The following is a 19192-nucleotide window of genomic DNA, read 5'->3' on the forward strand; positions in this document are numbered from 1 at the left end:
GCTGCAACAGGGACTGAACTTATGTCTTCTAACCACAAGTTCAACATCAATCTCACTTCTCCATGAGCAGCTACCTTCCAGAACTTTTCAATAATTTAAAGCAATCCTCAAATGGAATGGACAGTTCACAAGCTAACCAGAGGTACTCAAACTGGCTGTCTGCTTTCAGGGATACTAGAGGGAACATTCCTCCATCTACCAGGCAGCTGAATTCGAGGGGCTGAGGTTTCTTCATACCCTAGGATTCTATTGTTAGCAGTCATTTGAATTTGGTGACCAGGGCACCCTGCGTACCTGCTTCTGGTGCTGCAATATCTCTGCAGTTTGTAGCTCCGGTTCATCATCATCAATTTCCATGCTGGAATTTTGGGAATAATACTCCATTGGGGACCCAACGCCTCTCTCGTCGTCATCCTCATCTTTTTGTTCAGAATGAACTCCAAGTCCTGGTAAAGTCTCAGGTTGCTCCATCTAAAAGTAGCAATACATTGTACCCACAGTGGCCACTTTTAACAGTAACAGAGCCTCCCTATGGACCCTATTTTTCTATAGTCCATTTTGGATTATTTGGGGACAATTTTCCACTTTTAGAAATTAAAGTCTTTGGTTTCTCAGGCCCCTATTTGGTTACACATATTCTGGAGATTAGTACTTCCTTCAGAGAACAGATAGCATTAGTGATAGAAAGGCCTCTCTATCAGTCATTTTTTTTCTCCCTCAGAGTTATAATTATTTGGAAAAAAACAAGATGAAGAGACTGAATTTTGGATACTCTGGGGCTTTTAACCATCCATAAGCATCTATGCCCCTGGTCCCTGAAACGAGTTGGTTGAATTCATTTTTTAAAATACGTTCTTCTTAAATTCTAGGAGGAAAGGGAGCCACTTTTTCTCTCTCTCTTCTGCCCACTTTATTTTCTAACATCGCATAGGCTTCCCATCACAATATTCAGACAAAATCCCCATAAGGAACAAGTTAACAGAAGAATAAAAAAAGTCAAACCCAAATCCCATGCAATGCCTCTAAAATTTTCATGGGAACAGACAGACTGGGCGACTTGTTAGATTCTTTCCAGTTTCAGTATCTAAGTATAGGAGAATATAAAGGAATTCAGGTTGAGAGTATAATTTCAATTTTTTCCCATTAGACATTTATGAGCCTGAGGTCCCAGTGACAGGATCTAGAGTCTCTCCTCTCTCTCCCTCTTGTGCCAGGTGCTGTTTCTGCATTCCTTGCCCTTGCAGGTGGCCTGCCTGCCTCAAGTCAATGCTGCCATTCCCCAAGTGAGAGAGAGGAGTGAATACCTCCATGAAATCCTCTGCTTCCTCTTCTCCTTTCTTGCCCCGCCTCCAGTGTTTCAGAAGCCATTTGAGCTTGACATAGAAGAGGAAAGTGTTCTGCCTGAAGTGACGGAGATCCTGCTGCAACAAGTTCTTCTCTTCCTCCCATGTCCTCCGCTCCAGGGTATTCTGCAAGGACAGGCTCTGGACTTCTAGCTCCTTCCGGCGCAAGGCGTACAGGTGCTCCTGCTCCATCTTGAATGATATAAAAGACAGAGTGTGAAGAGGCTGCCTTTCCTGGAGGGAACACAATTTGCCCAAATAGACCAAACCCCAATCAAAGTGCCCCGATACCTGGCAAAGATACTACTTTTCCAGAGCCTTGAAACACCTAAAAATATTGAGTCCCTGTGATCCATTGCACAAATCAATCTCTGACAAGAAGCCAATTATATTTCCCAAGTTTCCTCAACTGTCAGGGTAGGTACTATTCAAACATAAAACAATGATATTCCTAGCATTACTCAGATCCTTTCAGAATGTTCTCCAATACTTCCAAACCTGGTCAGGACAAATATTCTCTGACTGTGTCAGCTGGGGCTACCTAAAAGATCAAGTCCAATTTCCCCTTTGCATATGGCAAGAGTTGTGTGTCATCTGAGTATATAAAGGCACTATGCAGGCCCTAACAATCCTAGGGTAGAAAAAGACTTCTCTTTTACCTGTGTGTTCTTCCTGACTTCCTACTCAGACCTAACTAGAGAGGAAACAACCCAAGCAAGCAATAATTTCTATAGTTGCCAGTGAAGATAAAACTACATCTCTTAAAGTGACAGTGAATCCTTGCCTCTGTTGAATATACTCTTAAAGATAAAGGAAAGCACAAAATTAAGTTACTTTGATCCCATAAGAATTCCATCCTCACCAGGTTCTTCACATCAGCATATCTTCAAAATCAGAAATCGAAAAACTTTTCAATCTCTACATTAATCCTCTATCTCTGACCTTTAAATATCTGCATTTGATTTCTTTGCCTCCCTCTCCAGATTCCAATGGCCTAGATGTGCATAGAATGGTAGACTAGTTGTGCCAACACATATGGGGTTGAATTCCCTCAGGGCAAGGACCAATAGGAATAGTCCTGCAGAATATGCTAGTGCACCCAAGTCAAACTCTATGCATGACTTTCCTTTAAAAAGTATTTACTGAATACCTGTTATATAATGGCATAACACCTCCAAGGATGCAGGTGGGAAGTGTCATTCTGTCTTTTTCACAAAGAAGATCAAGATGATGCCTATGGATACTAGAATATTGCGGTCAATGACTGGGGGTGTTTTGATTAGTTGTACAGAAATATGTCTGGTCAGAATCCCAATCCAAGTATCCTTTTGTAAGGATAAACAATTTTAAGACCAAGGAAATGGGATTGGGTGGGGTGGGAGGATAAAGAGACAAATTGTTTTACTAAAGTGATTGCCTCTTTAAAGGCTTCAACATGACCTGGTGTGCCACAGGAAACTAGAATAGGTCATGCAACTTGGTTTCTAAGCCAAAGTAATCTCTAAAATGTGCCATTATATAATTGGACTTTTAATGTTTTGTCATGATATCTAGACAGGACTCTACAGTGACATCAGTAATAATAAAGAGAACATAGTATCATTTTTTCCCCAAATACTTTCAAGTCTATTATCATAATGTCAGTTCTTACAAGCCAATATAAATAATGGCAACGATGGAGATTTTATTCATCATTACATTCAACACCAAAGATTGAGCCATGAGGCACAAATTGATTGCATTTTATTTGAATGAGAAACCTTCATCATGAAGAATGGTGGGAAATTCTAATACCAGGAGCTGCCTACTTAAAATTATCTCTATACTCTGCCATGTTACTGTTATCCCATGGGCATAATTAGAAGGCAGAGTGAATAATTGCTCTAGATAGAGCCCAGAGCAGGGAGCCCTATCCTCTTTGACTAACTGATGCCATTACTTTTCACCCCCTTCTTGAAACCCCTTTCTTGGCTTCCATAACATAATATTATCCTAGATCCTCTTATACCTCTTTCTGAAGATTCTGTCTTTATCTTTTTCACTGGTTGTTTTTCCCTCTTCTCAGAACTAGCTAAGGGTGTTTCCTACAACTCAGTCCTTAGATCTCTGTGTGGATTGAGGAACACTCAGCTTCTCACTCTGCACATAACTTATAGAATCATAGCTAGTGGTCTAAGTATATGACCCTACTGCTCCCTGTCTAATTCATCTCACTATTCACCTGTGTTGCTGCTTTGAGCTTAATGCTGAGTTGCAAAACACTACAGATAACCCCTCTCATTACAATGTGAGACTCCCTTTTTCAATCACGATCTTGGTAATATATAGATAATAAAAATGTGGATATCTAGAACAAAACAAAACAAAAGCCCCAAACAACTCAAACTCTGATTTTCCATGTAACGTGAAAAGCCTTTATTTTTCTGGAATAATGAAATGCAAACTCTGACCTTCAATTCAAGTAAACCACTTTAATATGCCATTGCCTTCATATACCACAATTTGTTTGGCTGTTTCCTCAGTGGATGGGCATCCACTATGTTTCCATTTCTTTGCTGTAACAAAAAGTGTTATTATAAACATTTGTAGATATGGGTCCTTTCCTTCTTGGTTTTAACCTCTTAGCAATATAAGCCTATCAGTGGTTCCATCAGATTAATACAGGCATAAACTTCTCTAAGATAGGAGTATATCCATTGGTAAGGGTCACCAGAGAGACACTGCAGGATCTATATTCTGATTTTCAATGAAGAAAACTTCTATGGACAAAAACAACTCCAAAAGATGGAGGTTGAAAAATAATGGTAGCCAATCTCTGCAAATAAAGACAGAAGTTTTTCAAGAAACCAGAGACATGATTTTACACATGACCTGTACAATTTACAAAGTTTATGAAGCTGAGATCAGTTGTTTCTCAAGGATGTTCTTATCATTAAGAATGTGTGTGATTTTTTTTAAAAAGAAGCTATTCTAAGTCTTACTTGGTATTTACAACTTAATTAGATAGAGGCCCAGTGGAGACTGGATTTTCTTAAGGAAGGCCTGTAGGCAAAGTTTGCCTTTATTTGTGATTCTCTTCCACCAAGAAGCCTGGGAAAGGATTCAAGGGATAAAGGGTAATTAGCTGGTATTGGCTTGTTCTGTACTAGCTAGAAGAATTAAGTAGGAGATAACTGAATTTGTGATTATTTTCTGCAGACAATATTTCCGAGTAAGACTATCACTGTGGTTGGTGCCTTATCTGGTACAGTCAGGACTAGGAAGTGTTTTTTCAAAAGATACAGAAATGCCAATGGTTCATGTTCAAATGGGCCCCCACTACCTTATTTCATTTGACTTTATTCATTGAAATAGCAAAGGATGGTTTTTCATCAGGCATTAGGAAAAACTTGTTGATTATAGGGGTTATAAGATACCAGAATACAGTACTAAAAAAGGCCAAAAAGTAAGGTGCTTTCTTTCTGAAATAACAAATATTGCAGGGTTATTACATGACCTTCTGATATCTTTTCTGGGCTTGGCAGTTCATGATCCACATTTGTGCTGACCATGTTGGGTTTTCTGGGACAGTCCTGATTCTGGAAAAAGGGAACGTACCTTTAAAGAAAAATTGCTAAATAAATATCTATTGTCAGATTATATGTCTAGATTTATGGTTTGGCAAATATGACCACTGCATGTTCCTTTAAGACTTAATTCAAAGGATCATAGATCTAGGGCTACAAGGGCTTTAGAAGCCATTTAATAAAACCTGTTCACTTTAGGGGGCCTAGGGAAATTAAGTGGCTTGCCTAAGATCACATTGGTAGCAAGTATCAGAGATAAGATTTGAATCCAGTGCCTCGGATTCCAGACCCAATGTTCTTTCCACTGTACCTTGTCATTGTTCCTGATGGGAAAGAATATTAGGACTCGCAGCATGAATACTCCAGACAAATTAGCAGTCTCAGGTAAATCTGGCTTGTGTATTTACCTGTATGATACTTTCTTTAAATTTTTCTTGGTCCTCTTGGTGAAGTCTGGTCTCCTGCTCAAGCTGAGCCTGGAGCTCCTGTATCGATACATTCTGGACAGGTAAGACAGGGGTATCCCTGAGCTGATCAGCAGGATAAATGGACAGGTTTAGTAGAGAGGTGAATTCTGACTGAGGTGAAAAATGTGTGGGGAGACATGTACACAAGTCACAGTCATGGGGAGTGAGGAGTAACACAGTATATGCACGCATGGATCTGTAGCAATGGAGTGAGCAGGGCAGAATTTCATGGGGAAGAAGAACATAGCATCAGATCTTACCACATGCTTTTCAAAACTACCTGTATGATCTGAACAGAAAAATCCACTATGATGAAAGAAAACACAAAAATACACATATTTTTAATGATGTCTACATGAGAAGATAGACAAAGAGCCATGCTTCATTTGAACAACTTACAAACTTTCTTCTAACAAAATTTTGTTCTCTGCAGAAGTCCCTATCTGCTACCATAACTGACAATCAGAAAAAGATGGTGGGGAAATCCAAGTCTCAGGCATTTTAATCAAGCCACATTTAACTATTTCTTACTCATGCTTATCTTTTTGGCAAATATGCCCACCTTTCTGAAGTCTTTTAAAATCACATATCTAACTTCGCCCTGTCTTTTCATATGGGAATCAACCACATCGAAGAAGACATTTTTTCCTTTGGATTTCAATGTCACTTGGAATGTGATTAATTTCCCATTCTGACTTGGACTTATATAAGCATTCTATTTGGGTTTCTTCATGGATAGGATAGTCAACAATCCTTGAGTTCAAATCCTCTCTCTGACACTTATTAACAATGTGATCTATGTAATCTGAGCCTCAGTTTCCTTTTCCAAAGAGTGAGTGTAATAGTACTTCATTATTGTTATGAGACCTAAAGGAGATCATCTGTAAAATGGCTAGCAAGCTTTAAAGTTCATTAAAAATGTCAGTTATTATTATATGTTCAAAGCCATATACAGGTGAAGAAACTGCTTCATAAGAGAAATGTAGCAAACATCGAGTTGGTCTCTATGAAAATAGAGAAGGCTATGAAAAGATACAAAGCTCTTTTCTTTTTTAAGTCTAGATTGAACATCTTTTACATTCAACTGTTAAAGGGCCTATGACTATAATTTAAAATGTTATGTGTTTTATTAAATGAAAACAGTGACAGCAGAATAAAAAAAATCTTAATATCACTTTTTCCCCAGAATGACATGTCATCTGAGAAAATAATTTGCTGAATCATTTACTAAACAGAGAATTAGTGAAAATTACTGTAACAGAAATGTTTGTCATTGTATGTTGTTCGTCATCTTTTATCTCATTCATTTTCCAGTGAATGTGACATTTGCATTTACTGACAGGACGTTATCTGTGATGTGGTGTGCTTATGAGCACATTTAATTGATCATTCTCTGATCTTTTAATAAGAGGTTGTTACTATTATCACAAAAAGTTCAGATTCAGAAAAAGATTGACTTGTTTTTCTATCCAGATACTCAGAAGTGTTTTTTGAAGTTGTTTTTGAACTGGAGAGTTTACTCTCATTGAATTTATCTCTATCAAACTATATACACTTGATAAGTGTAGAATTTAAGATTTTAAAAATATCTTCCACCATCTTTAAATAAACCAGGTTATAAAACATTTGTGCTGTGTTGTGTGCCAAAATGTCACTTTGATGCCCAAAAAATGGTGTCATATACATAGTTAGAAAAGCTGACAGAAAAATACAAGTTCAGTCTCCACACTTCTTGATTGGGATACTTAGTTTTGGTCTACACCTAGAGTATTTAATTTGAACAAAGAATACTAAAACCAAAGATATGGTCCTCAGTGCTGGTCAATTTGACTTAAATACTTCTGCTTGAACGAGCAGCTGTGAAGGCCACACATAATTCATAGAAATACACTTGGATTAGATTATTTATCTGATACAATGATATTGTCTCCCATTATCTGAGTTCAGGTTTTATCCTATCTTATTGGTCAGGTATATTGAGGTAGTAACCATATACAACTATACTTTCTTCTACTATAATTTTAGTGTATGTTAGATAATAAACCATTTTGGGCAACTCTTTCCCAGTCAGTATGCCAAATGTCACTCCAGTGTTACATGAGATGAGGTGCTCACAGATGTAAAATACAAACACAATACAACACCAGCTTAGAAACACTGTCTGGCCATAAGACTACAGAACATTCACATGTATGTGGAAGAACATGTAATATGTCTGATGCTTCCAGTTTCCTCCCCCCACTCAGGCAGTTTCAATTATTATTCCCTTGGTCATTCACTTAACACAATTTTGAAGATAAAAACCATTGCAAGATATTTAATTAGATGCTTTGATTTTTAGAGCAAACCAGTTCATTTTGATCTCTTTCTCAGAACGAGTTATTTAAATATGATACTGTCATTGTTCATATCATATGCTGTTAAAACTCATCCCGTAGTACATCATCCTCTTTATCTTTGTTAGTTGATTAAGAGCACATAGCTCTATTCCCCTTTCACAAAGGACCCATTGTGTTGCTTATTAAGATTTATTTATACAGCCTCCCAAACATCCTGAGGACAGGTAGCTTATAAATTATTTACTACCTTTCCAATCTTGATAAGCCAAAACCTAATGCTTTGCATTGTAGCCATGCCCAATGGGTTACCATCACCACATTTGGTGGTGAGGCCTATTTAGCTCAGGTCAATTTTCATCTCTTTCAAATGTAGTAGATGGTATCAGTGGGTTTGTATAAATGCATAGCATGAAATCTTCATCTATTTCTATTTTAGATAATGTTTCTCCATTCAGGATGGAAGGATTTCAGATACTTTGTGGACTCTCATGATTGAAAGAACAAAAGAAGGGCAAAAGAAAAGAGCCCTGTGAGAATTCTGACCCTGAAACCTGACCATTGCCTTTGGGCAATGGCTGGACTCACTTATATTTGAAATGTGACTGCTGCGTATGAGTACTGGCTTCTCTTTCAGAACTATTTTTAAGGTACCCATCACATTCCAAACTCCATATGATATATACAGGAAAGAGGGAGCTTCTTTTCTCACTTATACAAGTAAATCTTTCAGAAAACTTAATGGGAGAAACAGAAGCATAGCTAAGAGATGAATTTAATCCACAGCGTGAAAAACATGCCAATGCCTAATGAGATCCATGGGCAGACACAAATATCTGCTATTATCAATCTTGTCTTGTTTGGATCAGTTCACTCTGATTTGAGTTTTATAAAATTACTTCTACTTGGTAACAACTTGTATGTGAATGTGTCTAAATTCTGCTTTATTTAGTCAGTCTAAAAACATAAAGCAATGGTGTTCACAGATTCATAGATTTAGGGCTAAAAGGGATCTTATAAGAAATTGATATTAAAATTAATTCATTTTGCAAATAAGGAAACTGAGGCTCAGAGAGTTTAAATAATTTGATCAAAATAATACAGGTTCTGAGCAATAGAGGGGCCTTGAATGAAGGTCTTCTGAGTCCAAATCTATGTTGCACTGTGCTAGGCAGTTTCTTTTTGTTCACAAGAAGACTGTGAATATATGAATATATTTTTCTTTTTAGGTAATTGAACTCAGAGTTGCGAACCTTTTGCATCGATACATATAAAGGTACCTATAAATATAAATAAATGGAGTAGACTCATGATTTCACTGGTATAATAAACATCCAATGGGAAAATTCCCTTTACCACCTACAAATCAATGCCCCTTTCCTGAAATGGATAGTTTTAGAGAACTGCCTAAAGCAGAAGGGTCAAACTCACAGACCACAAGATTAAAATGTAACTGGGAAACATTTAACAAAATAAATAAAATATAATAGAAAATAGATCATGTTAACATGTGGTTTTCCAAGTCAATCTGTGGTCTGTAGGGATCATCACGTATTGACATTTCTATTTGAGTTGGACACCATTGATCTAGAGCAACAAAGGGTTAAATGATTTGTCTAGGATCACTGAGGTCACAAGCCAGTTTGGACTTGAAACCAGCCAGGTCTTACTTGCTGCAGCCACATTGCCCCACCTTATCTCTTTCTCCTTTCTCCTCTCTCTCTCTCTCTCTCTCTCTCTCTCTCTCTCTCTCTCTCTCTCTCTCTCTCTCCAGATATATATATATATATATATATATATATATATATATATATATATATATATATATGCAAAATATATACAAAATCATCATTATTTTAAGAATAAGAATACAATATTCTTCTCACCCAATTAGAATACCCATATAATACCAAACTGGAAACTCTTCTCTTGAATTAAAGGCTCACTAACTAAATTCTCTCATCCCCACCTCTCCTCTAAGGGAATGAATACAGAAGGTACATGACAAATGGACTTAGAGAAACCAATAATAAGACTTCTAGTAAATTTGGAAAGCTGTTTTACTTGGCTGAGCTAAGAGTGCCATGGACCAGAACTGACATATGGGAATTAAGGACAAAGTGCTAAATCAAGCTCATACCCTCACATCAGTGACTGGCTTATGGCTTAAGGCAGACCTTGGCAGTTGTTTACATGCAGCATCAGATACAGTAAAGAAAATTTCCGGCTTTACAAATAGCTTCTCTGTAGCCTACACTCTAGGTGCTGAGTGTAAATATTGGCCTTTGTTCTCCAATTACCATAGTAATCTTGGAGAGGTTGGACTACACATGGTGGTAACTGTGTTAATCTTTTATTTTTCAGCCTATTTATCTGGCAGTTCCATTTATTCTCTATTTCTATCACAGAATAAGCAAGAACAATTATTCTCCACTGTGGATATAATTGTTTCCAGAGAATCTAGTCAATATGTATTTGGAACCAAGCAAAGCTCAGGTCTAAATTACTTTTTAATATTCAGCTGTGTACGGCTCCTAACCACATTTTGGTATACAAACAGTAGCTAACAATACTGTCAGTGGCATTTGATAGCTTTCTCCTCTAAGGCCACCTTCATCTGATTATATTACATATATGTATATATGCATATGTATATATACACATACACATATTCATATACGTGTATATGTATATATATATATATAGTGTGTATATAAATACATACATAGATGTATACAGACATCCATCCATGTGTGTATGTGCGTGTGTGTATGTGTGTGGTATGTACTTATTTGGTTGCATGTTGTCTTCTTTCATTAGAATTTAAGCTTTTAGAGGGTAGGATTGTTCCTAAACTGCTTCTAGCCTTTCCTTTGTGCTTTGTATAGTGCCTGAGATATAGGAAATGCTTCATAAATGTTTGCTGGTTGAAGGCACATCATTAGATCATAGACCTCGAGCAGGTGGGACCTCAGAAGTCATGTTGTCCAACCTCTTCATTTTATAGGTCGGAAGCTGAGGTCCAGAGAGATTGTGTGACCTTAGATTTGCCTAAGGTCACACAGGTAGGAAGTAGCAGAAGATTTGAACCCGGGTCTTATGACTCCTAACTCAGAGTACTTTGCTGCCTTGCCACTAAAACTACAGAGTTTCCACTAGAAGGGTGGGAGCCTTCAGTAAAGAATTTTAACGTATATAAAATTAAGTTTCTATTTTTCCAGTTATAATTTGCATTTTTCAGATATTCTCCTTAGTTTTGTATGTCCATACATGATGTAAGAAAGTCAGAGAGAACAAAAGATACTGGCTTACTTCTATCTAAAAATCACATCCATCTTTGTGGGAAATGCAGTATTTTGGGATCTTGAATGTTCCTAGGATCTCTGATTCTCTAGCTAAGGTACACTATCACCATGACCTGAAACAGCTGTTTACAAAAAATATTAATGCCAGAATGGTGTTGCAACTAGATATTCAATTAGCTCCCTAGAAATATGGTGCCTATGTCCTTCTGGTCCTACCTGACATAAATTATTTCCTTACCATATTAGGGATGCCTAAGTTGATTCAAATACATTTTCCCCATCTCCTTTCTCAAACCCTATGGATTTTCTAAGCACTTTGAGTTCATACATATTATAAGCAATAAGAGTAACTAGTATTAGATATGTAACTACTGCTATACTGACTCAGAGGAGGAAAACAGAAGAAGGGGTCTTTGGCCATACTGTTACATTAGAATTTGGTAAAGACATGGATAAGGGAAGGAAAACACTATCCTCTATGGAATGGTTTCCTTCCAGTAGCAAGGAAGTTGTAGAAACACCAACAAATAGTTGAATGTGGCTATCCACCTCAGATTTGTGACACTAAACCCGAGTTACAGTTCCAATCTTTGTGAGAGGTCATGAGAAAGAATTTAGAAGTGAGGAGGAAAAGAAAGGGCAAAGGGCTTAAATTTGGCAAGGAAAACCTGACAAAGGGCATCTGAGCATAGCTGGCAGAGGGCTGCCTTGGAGCCAGGGAGATCTGGATTCACGTCCTATTCACACGTGCTAGCTTTATGATCATGTACAAGCTGTGTAATTTCTCAATCCTCCTTTCCCAACTCTCTCCACATAAATTGCCCATCTGAATTGGTGAAGGAGTTTTCAACCTGGGAGTTCTCCATAACCAATGCAATCATATGTCTGGATCAAACAATCAAACAAAAATAAAAAACGAATTACTTTGCCCTGGAGGTCTTTAATAGCAATACAGGTCCCACTCTGAGATAGATTGGGGAAACAGTTCTGATTTAAAGTTGGGAAAGGTATCTTCCATTTAATTCCAACTACTGACTCACTAAAGATTTATCAGGACTCAGAAGTTACAGAATATTAGGGCTGGAAGAGACTTTAGAGATCAAGTCACTAGATATGCATGTCAAGTATGATTTTATTACTAAATTAAAGTCTAAGGAAACACCATTCTTGCCTAAAGGACCTAGTTTGGAACACGGATTGATCAGAGTTGGGGGATGAGAACACTCAGGGGTCTGAATACTGCATAGAAGTCCCAAGTATCCTAACCCTGATGTCTAGGATGCACCTAAATAAGTATCCGATTCCAAGGCCAAATAAACTATTATCAGATGTTTCACAAAACAAATGACAAATCCTTATTCTAGGGAATGTTTACTTTTCTGGGCCTTCCCTAACAGGCAGTGTCTGAGGTGTTCACATGACAATTTTGTTCTTGGTCACCTGCTAAGGATAAAGAAAAGCAACATGCATTGTAGTGCATTGCGTATTAGCAGAGGGAACTTGGTCATGACAGATCCTTGGCTTTCTAATGTCCCCTGATTATTCCTGGGGTTGACTCACATCTGCTTTGTTGGTATAGACGAGCTTCCCTGGAGAATCCCAAAACCATGTTCCTTTGAATCAGACAGTCCTCCTTTCAGGCTATCTTCACACCCGGACACCAAGTGTACTTCTCCCTCCACCCTTTCCAGCTCCCCTTTATTTGTCATCTTACCCCGAGACAATGTAAGCTCCCCGAGGGAAGGGACAATCTTGGTTGCTTTTATTTGTGTCCCTATCTGCTTAGAATACCTCCGGGCACACAGTAAGTACCCAATACATGTTTGCCCCCCTGCCCCTCCCCCCCCATCCATTTTAGGACAATATTCCTTTCCAATAGCCCAGGTTTTGTGTGGGACACTTCCACTGTCACTTCATGATCACCCCCTCTATAAATATTTTATTATTTGCTGTGGCTCAAAGAGCTGCTATAGGAAAAATGAAAAATTGTAACCTCATCAATATAAACCTTACAAATATATAATATTAATTTGAGACATACTGCCTCTTATCTTTCCTTGAAAACTGGACCACCAAATAGTATTAGCCAAAAAGCTCAACAGAAACAAACTCTTTCCCTAGGGATCTGTCCTGTTCCCCTGGTTCCTTCATTTTACTTAGAGAAGCAACAATTTGTCTTCCAGCTACTGGCTGATTTTCCGTTATTCATATCTGATTGAGATCCTCCATTTCTCTCTTCCCCTTTGTCCTTTTGTAATCAGAAATTAATGCTCTTGGGACAGAACCCTGACATCCCCTTGGGAAGTAATAATTAAAGTCTTTGGCAAAACCTAGGAGATATGACTATGCCTTTTCCATTCAGAGTCTGTTGGTTAGGCTGATGCTGCCAACCAGCTTTCTTGCTTCTGACAATATCAATCACAAAGTTCACAGGGAAATTTTTTTTAAATCTCCAGATAGAATTACTTGCTTCTTAGAGTTTTAGTTTACATGGCTGGTGGCAAATGTCTCTTGACAGATACAGAAGTGCATAGTGTGGAAAGAGTCATTCATATGGGGTCTATTGGGACAGCTGCAGGGTTGAAAGGTCCAGAGGATATTCATGTCCTTTTCCACAGCCCTGCCCTGATCACACCAATTTTCAGAAGGCATGCTGCTTGTCAGGCATTGCATTGCCCAAATTTACCATTAAAAAGGTCTCTGATTTTCATCCTGGCTTCCTCAGTTATCCTACAAGTAGCCACTAAATGCTTTTGAATCAATTTTACTTGTCAAATTACATACATGGGTATTAACTATACCTGAAAATACCATGTCTGGCATAGAAAAGTAGGGATGAGATGTGGTCAATTCTGTTTAAATGTATGCATTAGTATGTAGAAGGAAACGTATTCACCTCTGGTCCTCCAGAATGACATGTGGATTCTCCTGGAATTCCCCTCTGATCATTTATATTTCTAACTTATTTCCCAAAGCTACTAGCCCTTGCTTTGCCATAGCAAGATGGAATGAGATGAAAGAAAAGTTTTGGAGGGGGAATGTTGTTAGGAACACTTGCTATGACTCTGACCTCTAGATTGAAACAGCCTTTGTCTCCTGGCCTGTAGATTTTACTGTCTCCATCAGCTCTGCGGTGTGGTTCCGTAGCAGCTCGAAGGCGGTGAATCTCTCGCTCCTCTCCACGGTCTTGATTGGGCTGCCACTCCAACTGATCCCTCAGTTTGGACTGTTAGGTGCATGTGCATTTTATAACATAAACAAAGAACAGGAGGGTAGGGGAGGGAATAAAGAAAACAAAAATGGGTAAAGGTAGACAACTGGAAAAACTACAAGACAAAGAAAAGTGTGAATAGAAAAACCAACTTAAACACAGTGGCATAAGAGAGTGAAGAGAACAAAAGCAAAATGAAGATGAGCAAAATGATGGGCTGAAACATCTGAAAAGCAAACAGAGAAAGAGAGGAAAAAAAAGAATGCAAAACACTGGTTATGAGGCGCATGCAATGGGGGATGCATGAATCAAAGAATCAACAGCAAGTGGAGTTGTCATGAAGGATACGGGTACCAAGGCTCTTCCTTCCTTACTTGCGCTGTGAAGCAAAAGCCATAATCCAAGGTGATGGTTCTGGCCAAGTACCCAAGGGTGATGCCTTGGAAAGTAGTCCTCGGCTGGCTGACATGCCTCCCTCACTGTGCCCAGATCAAGGGGAGGGGAGGGGAGCGGGGAGCAAGCCGTCAACAGGATTGTTCAAAAAACATCATCCTCTCAGAAATTTTGTTCCTGCCCCCCCATCTTATACTTTCTTTCCTCCAGTGGGAGTAGACAGGCCTGGGATAGACATTGCTTCTGAGAGCTGTGCTTCGTACCTTCTGGTAACGAAGCCAAGAAATATTCAAATGCTTGTTAGGAAGTCTGCTAATTATCCTGACTGCAAAAAAAACCAAAAAGAGTCTGTGCTTTGTTTTCGTTTCTCATTGCTTCTTCATCAGGATTGCAGGTAGTGGGAGACCAAAAAGAGGAAATGAGGAAAAACCACGTTGATCCCTATATAAGCTTCCGGGGGATTTAGCCTTGTATCGTGAGCCTCTGAACCCAAAGTGGCGGAGCAGTTTAAAAAAAAAACAACAAAAAAGAAAGAAAGAAAGAAAAAACGAAAAGAAACCACATCAAACCAAAAAAAAAAAAAACCCAACCAATATGAAGGATTTGGTTGATCTTTCAGGCTTTAATACAAAAAGCAATTTCAAATCATAACAAAGCAGCCGTGAGTAGAACAAACTCGAGAAGAGCAATGCCAGCGAGAAGGAGAAACAGCGTAAGAGAGCGGGGAGGCAAACCAAGGAGCCCCCTTACCTGGAAGTCTGTGATTAGATCCTTTCCCAGGTTACCAATAGGGGAGTCCCGGGACATGGAGGTCATGGTGGAGAGGAAGCTAGAAGACTCTGTGAGGTGAGGCAGAGGAGAGAGGTCTTCCAGGTGCTCTTTGAGTCCTTCCTTCACCTGGTCTACCTTCTCTAGAAAAGCCTGGAGCTCCTTCCTAAAGATCTTCATCTTTGAGTTGATCGCATCCAACAATTCAGGTTCATTTTTGTCCCCTTCGACCGTCTCCCCTTCACCTTGGAAACCCGATTCAGGAGATGCATCACCAGTAACGTGCAGTTTGGCATCATACATCAGGCTGTCGGTGTCCGTGATTAGGCGCTCGACGGTCCTCTCCAGCCTCTCCGCTACTTGCTTTATTTTGACCAAGGACTCGGTCTCTTGTTTGGCCCTCATGAACTCAGCCGAACACAAGTCACTGGCCTCAGATGGTTTCCCGCTCCCGATGCCTGAGGTCTTCTCACAGACATCCTCAGAGTCACTCTCACCACCTATGGGCCCCTCTCTCCTGGGATGCCCTGGTCGAACCTCTTCTCCATCACTCTCCTTCTTATCATCCTCACTCTCAGTGTCACTTTCCCCAGAGCTGGACATCTCTAGCCCCAGGTGAGAAGCCAGATCATAGCGCTGAACATTGGAGAGAAGCACCCGGTTTTCATATTGAAGTTTCATGACTTTTCCACTCAATTCATTGATCTGCAGTCGAGCCGACTTCAACTCTTCCTGCAGCATCCCCCCACTGCTGCTACTGCTGCTACTGCTGCTACTGCTGCTGCTGCTACTGCTGCTACTGCCACTGCCACCTTTGCAGACATTGTCATCCGGCCATACTGACTCAGGGCTGGGCTCATACTTGAACTTGTTCAGCTCGTGGGTCAACTGCCTATTGTGATCTTCAATCTCAGAGATAGACCGCCTGAGCAGATCTGCTTCTTCTTCAACAAACTGAAGATGACGGCGCAGCTCCATGGACGATTCCACAGAGTCACCGTAAGGAGAGGTAGGAATGCTTGGGATGTGGTCCCGGCTAAGACACTCTTTCTCATACTGGCACCTCATGTCCTCCATCTCTGCCTTGATACCACGATTTTCCACCTCTAGCTCCACAATCTTCCGGCCCAAGATGTTGGCTTCCTCCTCAACTAACTTGAGTCTCAGCTTCAATTCTGCCTCCCGGGTGCTAGGTGGCCCCCCAGCTTCCCCTGTAGGCAGTGGGCTATCCACATCACCATAAAGAGACTTGTATTTTTGGAGTTCCTGTTCCAATTCATCTTTCTCCTTCCCAAGTTTGGCCATTTTTTTGCGCATCAGGGTGGCTTCCTCTTTGGCAAACTGAAGCTGGCATTTCAAATCAGCACTGTCATCCTGCCAGGAAAGAACAGCCCAGAAAGAATTATTTTAAAATGTCAAAATTCTGTGTTTGGGATAATTTATCTGCCTTGCAGCTTGCCCCCAATGCAAACATACACACACACAACACACAGACCACACACACACACACACACACACACACACACACACACACACACACACACACAGGATTTCCATGCTGCTAGGCACTCAAGCAAAGTACAGGTGACTCCTAAGATTTCACCTGGTGAACACATTAAAGGGCTATACTTTGCCTTTTTGTTACAAGAAAAAAAACATGCCACCAAAACCCCCCCTATTTAACAACAGAGGAGTCAGTTTGGAAAAACCAAGCACATGGAAAACATTAAACAGGTAATGAGGAAAGGAGAATAAAGGCAAATGAAACCCAACATTGACCTGTAGCAACATGAACTCCAATGCCTTCCTCTCATTCTCCTTTCTCCTAATTAATTCATAAATCTAACTTAATGAGTTATCAGAAGCAATGATGGGAAGAAGCCTGCACCATTAGTGTGACCTGGTACTGGACAGGTATCAGTTGGTGCTGTTGTTTTGACCGCCACTACTTCAACAGGGCTGGAACAAGGCAAACAAGGAATTATCATTGCACAGATAATGGTGGCAAGGAACAACTAGTCATTTCCACGAAGATCTAAGGCAAAATGGAGTCCAAGGCTCTAAGACTTGGGTATTCAAGCAATCTATAATCTTGTCCTAGAAATCTACTGATTTGCTGAGAAACGGTCTGCAAATCATCATCAATTTGGTTGAGAAGCAAATGTCTTAGGAGACAGTTGTGGTGATGAATATTTCCGTATGGGCTCCCATTCTAGTACATCTATATTATTTAATAGTTTAACCAATAGTTTTGCCACCTTTTATTCACCTTCTACTGGAAGCCCTCCCTCATCACCTCAGCTGCTTGTGTCCTCCCCGTCCAAACATCCTTACATTCTTTTTGTACAGATTCTGTATGTATTTTTATAAGCACGCATTGTCTCCCCAATTATGACGTGAGTTTCCTGAGAGTAAGGACTTGTTCACTTTTGCCTTGTTATCACCAGCGTATAGCATAGTCTTTTGAAAGTGAAGGCGCTTAATAGACACTTGCTGATTGGTTGATTGCAAATGATAGACAAAAAAAGCCTGCCCCACCCCATGTTACAATAATGCAGCGAGGAAAAAATTGGATGATACACATGGATGTGCTTTGGAAGCCAAAATGCCAAATAAAGAAATAAGTGAATTAGATTGTTAGTAGAAAGAATTAACTGCAAACCTAAACACCTGAATTACTCACAAACCTTCACCATGCATATGCAACATGAAGCTCTTTGGTTAAGTTCCTTTCCTTTTTGTTGCTAGAATATGGCAGAAAATTCAACTCAGAAATCAGAGATGAGGAGTTAAGTGTCCCGTAACCTGATGAGGAGCTCTTTAGAGAATGCCCCTTGGGATTTCAAGAGGATTTTTGGAAGATTAGCATGGGGTAAATACTTAGCTACAGAACAAGAAGACAACCACCAACTATAACTAGAGGAGTCACTTTTGGACAGCTTGGAAAGTTGATCTCTTGAGAGTCTTGTGCTTTCATTGGTATAGAAAACTCCCAGGAGAAACAACTCACTCTTACCAATTCAAGGCAGCACCTTCTCTTCAAGTTATAGTCTTTAGAGAATTGTCAGAGGGCTCTGGGATTTGCCCAGGATCACGTAGACAGCATATGTAAAAGTCAAGACTTGAAACCAGGTTTTAACTGGCTTCAAGCTCTCTATCCATTATACCACATTGCCTCGTCTACAAAATAGGGAATAATAAATAATAGCACTTACTTCACAGGGTTGCTGTGAGGACCACATAAGTCAATACACGTAAAACACTTTGCAGACCTTAAAGTATTGTATAAATGTTAAATATTTATTGTTATAATTACTACATCCTTCAAGATAGAGGTGAATTAATTTTAATTGTAGTAAAGTTCTTTACATTTATTCAGGCTTATCATACCAAGTGTTAATTTTGTTAGGAAAAAAATAAAAGGAGTTTCTGTGACTGAAGAATAAACAATTCCCAGAATGTAACTTATTTAGAGGTAAAATATTGTTATCAGTACTTCTGTGAGAAATGAAATTTTAAAATAAATCGTACAGAATGTCTTAAATGACATGACTGTTCAACATCTACCATAAAAGCACAATGTTAACTCACGAGCCACTAGAAAAAAGGCATTGTACTTTTAAAAAACAAAATAGTATCAGAGATTTCTGAAGTAGAACAAACAAAAATGTGTTTATTTTCATTTTTTTTAAAAATAGAACTGTGAGTAAACCAAACACCGCAGACCATAATATATATTTCCAAATAAGGACTCTATTTTGCAGATGAAGTCAGGGAGTTGAAGTGAAGCAAAATAGAGATAG

At 39.2% G+C, this 19192-nt stretch overlaps 1 protein-coding gene across 1 annotated transcript in view; it reads right to left on the minus strand.

Moving 5' to 3' along the window:
* MTCL1 (microtubule crosslinking factor 1) overlaps positions 1-19192 on the minus strand; it is a 179451-nt gene that overhangs the window by 51237 nt on the left and 109022 nt on the right. Inside the window, 5 exon segments of the mRNA XM_072604251.1 lie at positions 295-471; positions 1305-1535; positions 5317-5409; positions 14088-14243; positions 15372-16763. Coding sequence (XP_072460352.1) covers positions 295-471; positions 1305-1535; positions 5317-5409; positions 14088-14243; positions 15372-16763 — 2049 coding nt within the window.

This window comes from Notamacropus eugenii, chromosome 4 (assembly GCF_028372415.1).
Source record: "Notamacropus eugenii isolate mMacEug1 chromosome 4, mMacEug1.pri_v2, whole genome shotgun sequence".
In the NCBI taxonomy this organism is placed as follows: Eukaryota; Metazoa; Chordata; class Mammalia; order Diprotodontia; family Macropodidae; genus Notamacropus; species Notamacropus eugenii.